The following is a 15,336-nucleotide window of genomic DNA, read 5'->3' as shown; positions in this document are numbered from 1 at the left end:
CTGACAGCAGCAGGTTAAAAGCTGTTCTGCTGGAACAATTAAAAATGTCATCAATCCAAAAATCAATGTGTGCAGTACTGCTGTCACATAGGACTGGTTGGAATCAATATTTGTTCAGCTATTATATTTCTAGAGCCCTGCATTATGCTGTGAATGAAAACATTTTTTATTTCTCCAAATTTTCCACAGGGTTTTATTTTTGTGATTGCAAAAATAAAACAGTTTTGAGGATACAGTAGGTACGGAATAAAGAGAAACATAACTGGATCCCCCTTTAAATTGTTTGCCCTTTGTTTCATTGCAGCTATTTGCTAAAATAAAAAAGTTAATATTATTTCTCAGGAATGTACTCTCAGCATTCCATCTTGACAGAAAAATACAAAAAAGTAGCAATTTTTGCAAAATTTTAAAAAAAGAAAAACTGAAATACCATATGGTCATAAGTATTCAAACTCTTTGTGGCTGTAACCAGGAAAATGTTCAAGAAGTTCAGGCTGGTTGCTGAATTATGGGAGCGGTCACCATGTCCAACACTGTTTAACTTTAGCCTATCTTACCAGCAGCCTTTATTTGCATTGTGTGTGACAGTATGAGCTCTGTGGTAGAACCACAATGAGGGGTGGTTTATGTCGAACTCCAGGTAATAGATTCACCTTCAAAATAATACTAAAATATTTCCAAACTAGGGAAAATATGCTATCTATGTTAAAAAAAAAAGTTGCATTTGTTTTTTCTATTTAGCAACTAATTTAAATGACTTTCAAAAAATTAAATCGAAGTCAACGATTTCATGTGTTCTACGTGTAGTTCATCTGTAATAATTGAATGGAACGCATCATTGGGTGCTTCATGTATTATTATTAGTTTTTGGAAACATAAAAGACGCCATTTGGGGCAGCCTCGTTGTAAACTTACAACTCAGTCCGGTCCGACTTATTTTGAAAATCAAGAATACGTCATCAATGTATTTGACTTGACGCTCACGCGGTGCCGCTTGTACTCTCCCACCGGCTCCAGCAGGGTGACAGCGCAGACCCTGACTGAGGACAGGACCGAGAGCCACTGACCAGGAGGATTCCAGCCGGGAAAAGGGAAACTGGACATAAAAGCCAGGGGGAAGCGTAAATAAGCTCAAACGCATTTTGTTTTGCGTACTGTAACTAATTTATTTTTGCTCAGATGTCGCTAAAGCTATAGGAATTGGTGGTGAGCGCGGCGAACTATGTTTGTTTGTTTGTTTCAACTTTATCCAGGCAACTTCAGTATCTCTGCTCCCGAGGATTATCACGAGACCATGTTACTATATCAGTTGATTTTCAGCGTGGTTGCAAGACGCTATTCACTTAAGTAACTAGGTAAAAAATAATAATAATAATAATACTTTAAAAAAAAAACGTACAAGAGGCACAAATTTCTCCCTTATTTACAAGACAAGCGCACGTTCCAAGCGGTGACTTTGTTGTGGAATACATGGGGTGCGCGCTCACGTGCTCAACCCCTATTACAGATAAGAGCACAATAGCAACATTCTGGTGAAGGTGTAGCTGTCCGGACTCACGAGTCAACATCTCAGAGGAACACTGAAACGTAACCATGGAGCGTCTTCTCGGGATACAAGAGCTCTCCTGAAGACTGCGCGAGCGTATAGGAGAAAGTTGAAGTAAGATTTATCCGCATAAGCTAAGACACCTTTGTGGCTGAACCCCTGAGAAGCATCGCTCATTTTCCCGGATCATGGCCGTCTCCTCACGGGACAGCTGCTTCTGGTTGCTCTGGAGACGGACCCTGCTCGCGCTGTGGCTGTGCACGATGGGAGCGCGTGGAGCGGAAGATGAAAGTGGCTTCAATGCCGAGGTAAAACTCAGCTATTACTGATTACTGACTCTGTGAATGAGAGAGCATTCGAGTCACAGAAAGAGTTGGCAATTTAACCTGTTTAGCCAAAGAATCACATGTGGTCTGATACAAAACATTGTTTTAAGGCTTCGGATACGGTCAGAAGCTTATTGTCCCTAATAATAGTGGTATAGCCAGAGTCTGTTTAGCAGTGTAGCTAATGACAGTTTGAGCACACAGTCATAAACAATATCTTGTGAAAGTATTCATGCCTCTTTATCTTATTCACATTTTATCACGAACACAAACTTAGTTGTGTTTTGTTTGTGTTTTATATGTGGCAACACATGGTTTGAATTTGTTTTTACAAATCTAAATCTGAAAAGTGTGTGGTGTATTTGAATTCACATTAGTTTGTAGATCCACCTTTCACTGCAATTCCAGTTGTAGGTGCTTTGGGTGTGTCTCTACCAGGTTCACACATTTTGGGACATAAATGTTTATTTTTTAGTAAAGGAGAGTCTTTGCAAAAATAAATAAATTACATCTGTGAGTCTTGAAAAGTAGATTTAGGTCTGGACCATTCTAAATCAAACATATGAATTGATCTAAATCAGTACATTATGAGCCTTCATATAAGTCCAAAAAATAGCATCCATCTGTCTTTCCATCCACTCAATCCCCCCACACCATGGTTCTTCCACCACCACGTAGATGTTTCTTTTCTGGGTGATGTTACCAAACATAATGATTGTCATATTGAACAATAAAAAAGTTAAATTCTGGTCTTATCTTATCTAAAGTCCTTCTTCCAAGCGTTTGGTGTGTCAATGTGGTTTGTGGCAAACTTTAAATTGGACTGCTTCCAGCTTTGTCTCACAGTTGTTACCTTAATTGACACATTTGTGGATTCCTTAGCCAACAGATTGTCCCACCTGAGCTGTTGATCGCTACATCTCCTACATAAGTTGCTTATTCGTTCATTTCCCCACTTTTAGTGATTAGACATGTTCGGGCTCGGTTTTCTGCTTTAGAATGTCTTTCTGTCTTTCTTCAGGCAAGCAGGAGTTTTTCAACAACAGAAATTATCTTTCACTTTGCACCCATTGATAAAAAGTTCATTCAGGAGTGTTTAGTAGATACAAAGGCATCAAGTCTGGGCTTGAAGCAGCACCTCATGCACTGTTGTTGGAGTCAGTTTCACAGTTTTCCATCTTGCTTGTTTGTTCTGAGTGTTAAACCACAGAGATGATGGCTGACAGCGCAGCTAATAGGAAGACGATCGGTGCTGGAGCTTTTCTGTGTTATTTGACAGAGGGATAAAGACAGACTGGCAGACTTCCCGGTCATTGTAGGTGAGCATGCCTGACACACTAAGTGACCTGGGGATCAGGTTGTCAGTCTTGTTACAGCTTTATCTGTTTGGCTATCAACAAACCAGAGTGTGCAAATGTGCTCAGCTAAGACACAAGACAAAAGCTATGAGATAAATGAGATATTTCCAAACTTTTGTGGCTAAATGCAAAGGTTTGTGAGGCAGCTGGTGTGACCCCTCGTGACCTTTTGGACAACTGGAATGCTTTGGAATATAAACAGTACTGAGGTCTGTCAACATCTTGAGTCAACTTTTTCTACACAGTTTTGATCATTTTTTGTGTGTGTAAAAATTGAGCTAGTTCTTTAATAGGATAAGATTTTAAAATTGAGTTTAATCAGAAATTTCCCTAAGCATATCTTTTCACAGCCACATACCACTTGGACCATGTCCACACTAATGAGCTCATATTTTTAGCTCCGTTGAACCACAGAGTTCTCCTGAGAGACATACACTTTTCACCACAACCTGGACTGATCATGCCGTGGTTTATACTGTCTAAAATGATCCAAATTGAATAAAAAACCACGTCTCCACATATTTTCTAAAAAACAAATAAGTAGTGTCGTTTCTCTTCTCCTGATCTGTTCTTTTCTCAGTCTGCTTTGTGCTTGATGCCACCTGTTGAACGTGAATAACATCCGTGTTGGTGCATGCAGTCCATCTAGTCATAAAAATCGTACTGCCATGGCTTCGACTTTTCAAGTTGAGCTAATCTGTCTGGAAGAAGCACACTTAGTCGGGGCTCAGATGGCGGTATTTTCAAAAGTTAGACACAGCTATCTTAGAACCAACCCATTCCTCCTCCCTCCTGAGGTGTTTGTTGATTTGATCAAATCGTCAACTTTGCCTGAATTCACTCCACATGATTTATTCCACTGTGTCATAAATGGTGTTTCCCATTACACCACAGACTTGATAGCATACTAAAGTGTAGGTGTTAACCAGTCTTTTTTTTCCATATGGTAAGCTACATGATGGTGAGGCATTTTATCCATGGTTACTCCATACTGCAATATTTGATTGCATCTTGGTAAGCGTATTGACTAAGGAAATATATGACATTTAATCTTCTTACCATGTAGAAATTGTTCACTTTAAATCTGTGAATACACTGATGGCTGCCAGTCCTTATGATTGACGGCTGGTATCCATCACTGTCTTCTTTCCTCATTAAAAGGTTTACAATAAAAGAACAAGTGTAGGAGTCCTTGCCTGTTTGTGCAGCCAGCATATCACCATTTTTACAGTAAAATCAGCTAAATAAAAGCAACATGAGGCTACCAGTTCTGTTTTTGACAAGCTTTTCAGGAGTTAACGCTTGTATAGGCTGTTTCAAGGTCAGTTATTGAAGAGCATGATATCACGTGCAAAGGGTCAACACTGAGAGTTGACCCTTTCTGAAGTTGGTATGTGCTTCAGAACTTTGACACGTAATATTTTTAATATATTAGTGGTTCTGATAAGTTATGTAACATTTTTTTCTGTTTTGGCTCAGGAGAACTAAAGGAGTAAACTCTCAGGCCCAAATTCAAGAAAAAAACCACTATTGTTTACCAGTCCTTAACACAGCCGAGTTTAGGTAGATTCCAGCCAATGTTGGGACACTACAGCATCAATGAATTCAGCGAGAGAACCTGGATCAACATCATCATCATCATTAGCTGCCTCAGAATTTAAATAAGTTGAAAACTCCTTTCTTTCAAAGCAGACAAAACAAGTATTAGATAGTTTTACATCTTCACTGAAAATCCTACATACAATTTATTCATGATCTTCAGACTGTGCCTTGGCCTGAAATCCCAACTCCTACTCTGTCTGGACAAAAAGGATGAAGTGGGAGGTTAAAAGCACCGAGTGAACAGAGAGGGATTATTAGAAAATCAGCGAGACCTCAACATAAGAAGGATAGACATCACTTTAAGAGTATAATAAATAAGTCTTAGAAAGAAGGATGGAGTGTCATAAATGATGGGGATGGTGGCGGATCATCTCAGCTGCGGAGCATGTGACAGTTGAATGTGACAGCTGTTCTTAAGTTGGACGCACGTGCCGTGCTCAGGCAGGCCAGGCCTGCAACTCTGAGGCACTGAGGAAACACAATGGAGCCCGTTGTCTGCTGCAGCAGAGCTGGGGCAGAACGGCGATGAGCGAGCACACACGGAAACATGGACGTGATAAGAGCAGCTTGAATAAAGTGGATGTGAACATGCAGGTTTCAGCAGTGGGAGCAGAGTGAGGACGATTAACTGGTGACTTATTGCTGCAATAGACGACTTCCTCAGTCTGTAACCTCTTTGTTTCTGGTATCTGCAACATGCCCACTCCTTGCATTCCAGCAAAAGCCCTACTACTCCCAAGTGACTGCCGATCCCCACGTCCCCAAATACTCACATCACTGTAGCAACGGGATGGGGCAGAGGAATGCTAACTTTAGTAGGGCATTTTTTAAAATGAGACATACTATATCAGCAATATTGATACACACTGTCTCCATATTGTGTGACAGTATATTAACAAACAATAGACTCTGTCTTCATCCACAACTCAAACATCTACAGCTTCTTGAATCTTTGTGCGGGTTCAAGTTTGTGTGGGTTCTCTCTGGGTACTCCGGCTTCCTCCCACAGTCCAAAAACATGACTGTTAGGTTAATTGGTCTCTCTAAATTCCCCCTAGGTGTGAGTGTGTGCATGGTTGTTTGTCCTGTCTGCCTCTGTGTTGCCCTGTGACAGACTGGCGACCTATCCAGGGCGTACCCCGCCTCTCGCCCAAAACGTTCACTGGAGATAGGCACCAGTACCTCTTCCAACACCACTGATGACAAGGGTGTACAGAAAGCAACATGGATGTAGTGATGACATGCTCCATCCATTCACTAAGCGGACTGATGTTTTGGGAGCTGTATGTCAAATAGGCAGCTGTACTAATTTCACTCACAACAGAAGGTTAAACAAACTTAGCAGGAGGGAAATTACCTTTATTAAGCAAAGAATAAAATCACTAACGGTGGATTTTACGAGTTGTTTAACTTTTAGGGCACGACTCACTTATGTTGGTTCTATTCCAGCTGTGCAATTTCAAACTTTCAATAATTTAAATAAAAGAAGAAAAAGCATTAAAACACTACTAAAACAGTTACCAACATGGCAGATAGTTTGGATAAAAAGGAAGACAAACTTTCTTATTTATGACTAATATGTTATAATAAGCAGAAGAAAAGATTTTTGCAAAACTGTTTATGGTCCTCACTTCCAGAAAACAGAAATTGTAGCAGTTACATTTACATTTGTGTGATCAGTTGGAAAGTTCTTAATCACCAAGCGAGCTAACTGCTACACCGATTGATGACAATAAACTATTTTGATTGATTAATACATTTATTACCACAGACAGTTAAATGTTCTCTTGAGCACTAAAACCAGACTTGTTCTTACCCTTGATGTGTATTTCAGGGAAAATCAGAAAATGGAACTAATGAAATTGTCCTCTTGTTCCCGGCCTGCCTGTGTTTCTCCCTCACCACTCCAATCCATCCTCTCAGTAAGACTTGCATGTCTGAGACATGGCAGCAGACCAAGTCTCAGAATAAAAGCTCTGTTAGGATCTTGGCTGACATTGTGGTGGACACACACACAATCACACACACACACACACACACACACACACACACACACACACACACACACACACACACACACACGCATACACACACACAGACACGCACACATATTTATGCACACAGTCTCCACACTGGCAGGTTTTACAACTCCTTGTATATTGCTGGGCCTGTTTTTGGCAGGTAGACTCAAGGACTCTTTGAAAGACCATTTAATAGACAAGACCGGGTGGGCACACACACACACGCACACGCAGCTGCAAGGCCATTCCCTTTTCTCAGATAGTTTTGTATTCAGCCCAGCTGATGATGAAGGGTAAGCGTTCAGACTGAGGTGCTTTAACGATTCTGATGAGGGAGGCGGGGTTCAGGGGCTCCAGACATATTTCTTCCTCTGCAACCCTGTCCTTGTATCTGATAGCAGATAAACGCCGTGATGAGACCAATCAGCATCAGATGCTGCAGGGATCCACTGGTACATACACCACACATGCTGTAAATACCAACAGATATGTGGAAAGTTAGCTTTTTCATTAGGTGTTACCCCCAGCAGTCAGACAAACATGTAGGCGATCTAAGATGTAATTTGTGTCTTAGGATGTTTTCACACCTGACGCATTCTCTCTGCTTCAAATGGACCAGAGTTTGTTTCCCCCGTTGGTGCAGAGCTTTTGTGCAGGTATCTTAAAGCTGCTTTAAGTATTTTTCATAAGTATGTAACTTATGAAAAATACTTTTTATATATTTGTTGAAACAGCATTACAATATGGTATTAGACAATCTGTGAAAAAAAAAAGTCTCCTCTGTCTTCTCCCAGTGCTAACTAGAAACACCAGTCAGAGTCCAGAGGCAGGTCTTAGCGCTGTCATTCACAATCTCATGTGGCGCTGCTCTTTCGCCCCCTTGCTATCTGCTACCGCTACAGTTTCTCTGTATTAGCAGATCCTTTTGAAAATGCTCCGGGTAGTTAGCATGGCTACAGTTGACAGCGGATAAACAGTTTCCTGTAACAGTAATTTGTTTCTCCGTCATCAGCACATTTAGCAGTGAGGACATTAGTTTGATTCACAGCGTTAAGGCAGCACTAAGTCACAAATTTTGAAACTCAGAAATAGTTTTTCTAAAAAATTTCTGAAATTAATCTCAATTTCTGAGTTTTTTTCTAGCAAATCTTCTACTTTTGAAACATAGAAATGTCTTTGTTTTTTATAGAAATGTCTGAGATTAATCTAAACATTTCTGAGTTCTTAGGCGGAAATGTATTTCTCTTTTTTTTCTATGGATAGTGACCCTTTATGGCATTGCAGATTTCTGCTGACTGGACATGGTCTAAACTTCTTTATCTTAAGTCCTAGGTGGGTTAGGGTCACTTCCAGTTCAACCCTCAGCACACTTCTTCATGCTCCAACACACACACACACGCACACACACACACACACACACGCACACACACACACCCCCCACACACACACGCAGGCATGCGCACACAGGAGAACAGTTGACATAAGATAAAGAGAAGGTCTAACGGTTACAAAATATTCTCTGGTGTTTATGACTTTGTTAAAGAGAATAAAATCACTTATGGATGAACTGCAATAATTAATGATCAACCTGTAAATAAAACTTGTGAGAAAATGAATCGGAGGTGAAGCAGCAGCTCCAAAAAAGTATGGCTGCCTTTCTACACAAATATGTATGAATGGCTGACCTTTGGAAGTGCCTCAAGTTAAATACTTTGATGGCTGAGGCCCAACGCTGTTAACCTTCATCCTAACCAAGAATTATAACACACAGCATCCTGAAGGTAACGGCCTTTTAAAACCCACTTTTAAAAAGTTTGGTTTTTCATCAGAATCTTCTGCAGCAGTAATGGATGAAGTCATCCATTCAGTCGTTTCTTTTGAACTGCTTATCCCTTAACTACCTCAGAGGCTCTCTGAGACTTTTGCTTAAAAGCCTAACAGAATAAAGGAGGTCAAAGGTCAGGGTCAGGGAGCACTCCTATGGTTTGAGCAATACATAAAGAAAGCTGTGAGGAAATTTCTATGTAGCTAGTAAATTTACCTATATGTAAAAATTAGAGATCATAAAATGTTTTTTGTTAGGGTTTTTATTCTGAAAGTTTTCTTCTATTTTCAGGTTTACAAGGGGAAAAAACAAACTTTTTTTTTAGTTTGAAAAATTAAGGTAAATAGCCCACTTAAAAATATAAAGCTCCTACTTTGAGGTTAAAAAATCCCATTTAAGTTACTTTTAAATAATTTTACCATTCAATTTTAGATATTCTATGCAGAAAAAAACATGTAGAGGAACCACCCATTCTTATTGCTTTTATAGTTTAAAAACTAATAATGGGAATTTTTATGGAGTTCACTGTAGGATGTGTAAATAATTAATCAAAATTAAACACATTTTAATCAAAAACCATGTAAAACAATATTTAATTAAATAAATCCTTTTGAACGATAAATTATTGAATAAATAGACATATGCTCTCAACACCAAAGATATTTAGTGTTTTTAATCTGCTATGTTAATGATTGAAACATCAGGTGCAAAGTGTTATTTGACCTTTGTTTTTTAATGTTTATCACAGGTCATCCAGTTTCAGCTGCTTTACTCACATACCAGAGTGTTACTTCAGTAGGAGAAAAGTTATGTTTCCACAACTGTTTGATCTTTTTTTGTGAATGGAAAGATTTTTTTTTCTGCAAGGGTAGAAAAGTGTAGTAGTCCTGATATATCCAATTGATTGGCAATGTGCAACAACAGGTGAAGGCAGGGATGTGCTGCAGGTGCAGAAAACTCCAAACACTCCTTTTCTTGAAGCCATCTTGTTAAATTCACTAAAAACTTAAAGAATTGAATAAATAGACATATGAACTCAACACAAACTCAACATTTTAGCCCTCTTGAGCTACATTGGTAACACTTATGTAGTATGATTAGAGACCGTTCTTGTTGAGCACATGATGTATTTATAAAAACATGACCTTCATGTTGAGTTTGTTGTCCCGAACTGCTGGGAAAAGACGAAAGTTTGGTGTTGGACATTGGTCATCTGTCAGACTCTACAGTGATTGGTCAGTTAGGCATGATATTACACCAGTTACAGTGTAGAGGTTGGTGTAATGGAAGGAGAACACATGCAGGCGAAGCGTTGCGTTGCTGTGAGGGTTTGTGAAGCTCAGGTCGGATGTTACTGACTTGACAGATATTTTTAATTTGATCCCCCAGGAAGGAGTTGGTAATACCACTTCCTCTCTGCTGCACACCTTCCCCTTTGACCTTTCCATAACACTGAGCATATTGAATTTCAATAGACTGTAGGAACTGAAGAGGGAAAAAAGGGAGAATTAAATCAAAGGGGGTTTTCCTTGGAGGCTTTATTGAGTGAGGTTTTTTTTTTTTGTCTGGAATGGTTTCACCCTCACCAGCCGGTTTGTGAAGCAGCACAGATATGTGATCAGAGCACTTAGACTGAAAGAGCAGAGTTTGTTCCATGGCCTGAAAGGAGTGGGTAAGTAAATAGAGACCTTCATCACTGTCTTCTGTGAAAGATGGGTGTGATTCTGAGGCCTGCACAGCTTTCTGTTTTATTCTTTTTCGCACCACCACTGGGTGTGTGTCCATGTGTAAGACTATGTTACTGTCCCAGCCGTCCAGTATGTTTGGGCTTTCTGCAGGAGAGTAAGTGCATGCCCCTGCCGTATTGGGTTTCTGTAGAACAGGTGGGGCAGACTTTGCGTCATCTGTGATTGGGTCAAGTATCACAGCTTCTCCCTCATATCTGTCAGTCCCACCAAACCCCCACCAGCCCTCCTACAGATTCCCACAGTGCAGTGGGCCTCACTCTGTTACAGTCAGTACGTCCAATGCAACCCAATGTCAATCTGTTTTCTACAAGTGAGAACCAGAAAGTGTGTTTTGCATTTGCATTGAACTCTCTACTAATAATAGTCAACATGCTTTAGAATCCTTTGTTGCAATAACAACAGAATTTTGTACCATATTTGCTGAAGAGAGGGTCCATGAACAACAACTTTGAAGTTCAGCCAGGTTCTTAATGGGATTTTGATCTGAACTGCGCAATTCCAACACACATTTATGTTTTTATCTAAAATTTTACATAGTTGCTCTGGTTGTGTGTTTGGGCTTGTTTGTGCAAGAGGCTAAAAAAAACCCTAGCCATATATTTCTGATTTTATTTGTTACAACATTTTGAATGCTATGTGTTGTTAAAGTTCAAAAACTTTATGTCTTCCAAATGCATATTTTAAAAAGTGTGACACTTTATAGTAACATTTGGAATGGCCCCTCCCTTCTGGATGATCATTTTTCTACCTCAGCAGGAATATTTCCTTTGCAGTTCACAGTCAGGCGTTTCTTTGTGTTGGTCTAAGTTCCAATAAAAAAAAGGGGTGTGTTATGATTACATAAGTGTTTATCGAGCAGAAAATTCCGACAACGACATATTGTGATCCGCTCAGTTTGTAAAACTCTTTGGCTTAACAGGCTCAGAGGAAAATGTGTCTGGATGAACTCTAAGGATCAGACAATAATTACAAATGTATTTCTCTTCTTTGCGTCTAGTCATGGCTGAGGATGTATGGGTACCTACCCCAGGCCAACCGACAGATGTCCACCATGCGATCAGCTCAGATCCTGTCCAACGCCGTCAGTGACATGCAACGCTTCTACGGTCTGGAGGTCACTGGTCAGATGGACGCTCAAACCATCAGGTCAGCACTGACAGCTCTATACACACAGACCTTCTCATTCACAAAAACACACAAACCATTGGTTGACTTGGCTGTACGGTGGAAGCATGAAAGTACAACTACAATGTCGGGGACTTGAAGAAAACATAGCAGGGCTTGTAACGTCATGCTCCCTTTCATCTTCTCACTTGGGTCCTCCATATTTGAAAAGCTCTCCTTCCTGTTTCTGATTTCTTTGAACCTGCTCAGCGCCATGAAGAGACCCCGCTGCGGTGTGCCTGACAAGTTCGGAGGGCAGATCAAAACCAACGTGCGTCGGAAGCGTTACGCGCTCACTGGACATAAATGGAGCAAGAGCCATCTCACTTACAGGTAACAGAAAGAAACTGACTGCTTTAGTGCAGCGAATTCCACAGTCACTTCAGAGTTTTCTTTTACTTCTCTAATCTGACTAAATCACTCTTTCTACCTCTTCGTGCCCCTTCAGCATTCAGAACTACACTCCTAAAATCGGAGAGTACAACTCATACGAGGCCATCCGGCGAGCCTTCAGGGTCTGGGAGGGAGTCACTCCGCTGACCTTTGATGAAATCCCCTACCAGGAAATCAAATATGGACGCCGAAAGGAGCCGGACATCATGATTTTCTTCGCTTCGGGTTTTCACGGAGACAGCTCTCCTTTTGACGGGGAGGGTGGCTTCCTGGCTCACGCCTACTTCCCTGGACCCGGGATGGGAGGGGACACACACTTTGATGCTGATGAACCTTGGACCATTGGGAACCACAATGTGCAAGGTAATAAATCACGGACTTAAGGATTTTAGTCATAATGTCTCGTAAACATGATGACCACTTGTAGGTTTGTGCTTTACCAGAGGCATGAAACTGAAAACAAATTCTAAGTTCAAACCTCCAGCATGGATGGGAGGATTCTCTCCATTTTTCTGACATATGTGGTCCATGCTGGTTCACAAGCTTACGTATTGTTTATTACAACAAAATGTAACGTCAATATCTAACAAAATTATGCTTCGCCTAGCATGGTTGATTCACTCCAAACCAGTAGATGGAAACACACCTAGCTCACATTTTTCCTTTTTTTTTATTTTTGCAACCTTTCAAAAGTTTACTTCAAACTCATGACTGGATGGTAACACAGATTGTGACTAATCCGCACCACTGTTCCTGGAGTTCCTTATTGCGTTGCCAATTCATATTTTTTGTCTAAAAATCATGGCTACCAAACCATTTATTCAGAGGGTTGCGGTCTAAAACGCAGAAAAGTTTCAGATTCTTTTCCACTTTAAAGGACTTAAATCAAAGTCTAACCCTTACCTCGTCTCCTTTAAGCTGTCATATTGTCATCGACACAACCCCTAAAACTAATTACATTTCCTGACGCAGATACCAAATCTAGCCTCATGCAGAGCTTGGGGCTTAGAGATTCTTATTTGGGTTTGTGTGCGCCTGTGTGTGTGTGGGATGTTTCAGAGCTGATCACAGGGACGGTGGAACGCCACAGTAAGTGGGAGAGTGTTCCACCCGGGGGGATCTGCAGACCGCTCCCCTTGTTGGGCCACGCTACTTAAACAGCTTTAAAGCAAAGTACAACCAAATTACTATCTGCCTTGACACACACACACACACACACACACACACACACACACACACACACACACACACACACACACACACACGCACACACACACACACACACACGCATGCATACACACACATTTAATTATGAAATGTTTGCTGCCTTCCAGGAGGGTTATGGATGAAAAGCAGTGCATTTTCAGAAAGCGTGAGCCTTCTGAGCTGAAGTTGATCCAGAACCTGATTGTGACAATTTTAATGTGAACACACGCAGAGCCATTTAATAAGCTACAATGTTATTGAAGTCCATTTATTTTATGAACTTTATCACCGAGTGAAACACATTATATAGATTAATTAGACACAAATGGATATTTGAAAACCTTTACTTCTGTGAATTAAGATGATTTTCCACTTATAGTTGATAAAAAAACATGACATTTAAAAGTAGAATATAACATCAGACCAATAACAACAGAAATGTGGGGTTAATAAAAAATATACCTAATACCTGTTGTAATTTTCAAAAGGTACTTTCAATCTGACAAACGAGACTCATCGTGTCATATATTCTTATTTATTGAATATGACTGTAGCTTATGTTTTTTTTCTTTTTGGGTCCTGCAGTAATTTAGATAATATTGAATGTTATACCAAATTAACAGTTTCCTCAAACCCTATATTTTACAGGGATAAGAAAAATGAAACTTAAGGTTTAAACAGCAGAGGGTGAACCTCAGTTTGTTCCCTGTTGAAGAGTCCTGGCCACAGAGTGAGCTCTCAAAGTATTTTGAAAAGTGAATAACGGTGTTATTAAATCAAAGATTAGAGGTGTGAACCTTGTGATGCACAGTGTGACTGATCAGCCCTGCTGGTTTGAACCAAACAACTCTTCCTTTTCATCCAAAAATCCCACGCAGACATCACACAGCTCACTGCTTTTGTACAGCAGGACCAGTATTGGCAAAACGAGCAGCAGGCTTGGTAGGTCGGATTTGGTTGTCAAGGTGTCGCTTCAGCCTTTTGAACTCTGGGAACCCGTTTTTTTTTTTTTTTTTTTGACAAATACACTTCTCAAAGGCAAACTGATCTACAGGGAGTTAAAATAAAACACCGCTGATAAACACCTCACCAGGGTCAGCAAAAGCTTCATTTGCTTCACTTCCAGCACTTTTTAAATCTTTCTTTTTCTCCAGCTGAATGGCGTCTTTTAGTTACCTCACAAATGCAGTTTTATCTGCTCTCTCTATTCATAAATATTTATAAAGACATCTCAAATAAAGATAAAAAGAACATTTAACCTCATTGGAAGGTTAAATGAGGTTTACTTCCGCCTTAGCTTTGCTGTTAAGCTGTGGTGAAATTCATCTTTCATTTGCTTGATGGTAGTTCTGACACACAGAACACACACATTGCTTTCAGAAATGGGAATAAGCAGGAACATTAGCTGAAACTTTTACAACAAATTTTAGCTACGGTAAGATGATGTGTTCTGGCTGCACATATTTTGCACATGTTTGCCACTTATTTGAGCAGTTTGGATCTGCTTTTGAACAAATTCATGACTTGCACAGCTTCAAAATTCCTACAGGACTAGTACATGTCACGCTGTGTGACAGTAAGTCCTATCAGAGTGCACAATAGAAGATGCCAGGCTGCTTGCCTTGCTGCTACGTTACTATCATTCAGACAGATTCCACTGACACGCGGGTCCACCCATAGACAGCAGGCTGCGGATGCTAATGTACTTATTATTAGAGTCAGACAGTGAGAAAGGGCGAGGAGGAGGCAGAGGGAAAAGAGATGGCAGGAGAAGTGAGCGAAAGAGGACAAGAATTAGCTTGGTTGGAGCAGCAGTGACACTGCAGGATTTTCCTAGAAAATATCAAACACTGGTATTTGTCATTTGCGGTCTTTAACTTTCTGTGGTTGTCACAGTAAATGACAACAGGCCTTCGGCTCAAAACGAGAGATTTTCTTTCCCAATGTAATACTTTGCATGCAATGAGCAGACAGGTTCTGACAGACGCCTTTAGCTGCCAGTTACGGGCAATAAATGGAAATAAGTTCAGGACCAATTTCTGGTTGTAACGACATGTAAAACGAAACAGTTTCTCATTATGAGGAGAAACTTTCTCCATAGCAACCGACCAGCTTTGCAAAACACCTGGTGAGACCTAGCACCACCT

The 15,336-nt window shown here is 40.4% G+C and overlaps 1 protein-coding gene across 1 annotated transcript in view; it reads left to right on the top strand.

Annotated features, from left to right (window-relative positions):
- The first annotated feature begins 900 nt into the window (after nt 1-900).
- mmp15b (matrix metallopeptidase 15b) overlaps nt 901-15,336 on the top strand; it is a 32,306-nt gene continuing 17,870 nt past the window's right edge. Inside the window, exons 1-4 of the mRNA XM_014968773.2 lie at nt 901-1,854; nt 11,424-11,572; nt 11,801-11,923; nt 12,039-12,346. Coding sequence (XP_014824259.2) covers nt 1,735-1,854; nt 11,424-11,572; nt 11,801-11,923; nt 12,039-12,346 — 700 coding nt within the window. The 5' untranslated portion in view covers nt 901-1,734. The remainder of the gene's footprint in view (nt 1,855-11,423; nt 11,573-11,800; nt 11,924-12,038; nt 12,347-15,336) is intronic.

Source organism: Poecilia mexicana, unplaced genomic scaffold, assembly GCF_051168715.1.
Source record: "Poecilia mexicana isolate PSO_F unplaced genomic scaffold, ASM5116871v1 scaffold_3, whole genome shotgun sequence".
In the NCBI taxonomy this organism is placed as follows: Eukaryota; Metazoa; Chordata; class Actinopteri; order Cyprinodontiformes; family Poeciliidae; genus Poecilia; species Poecilia mexicana.
This window is presented reverse-complemented; position numbering and strand designations above follow the sequence as displayed.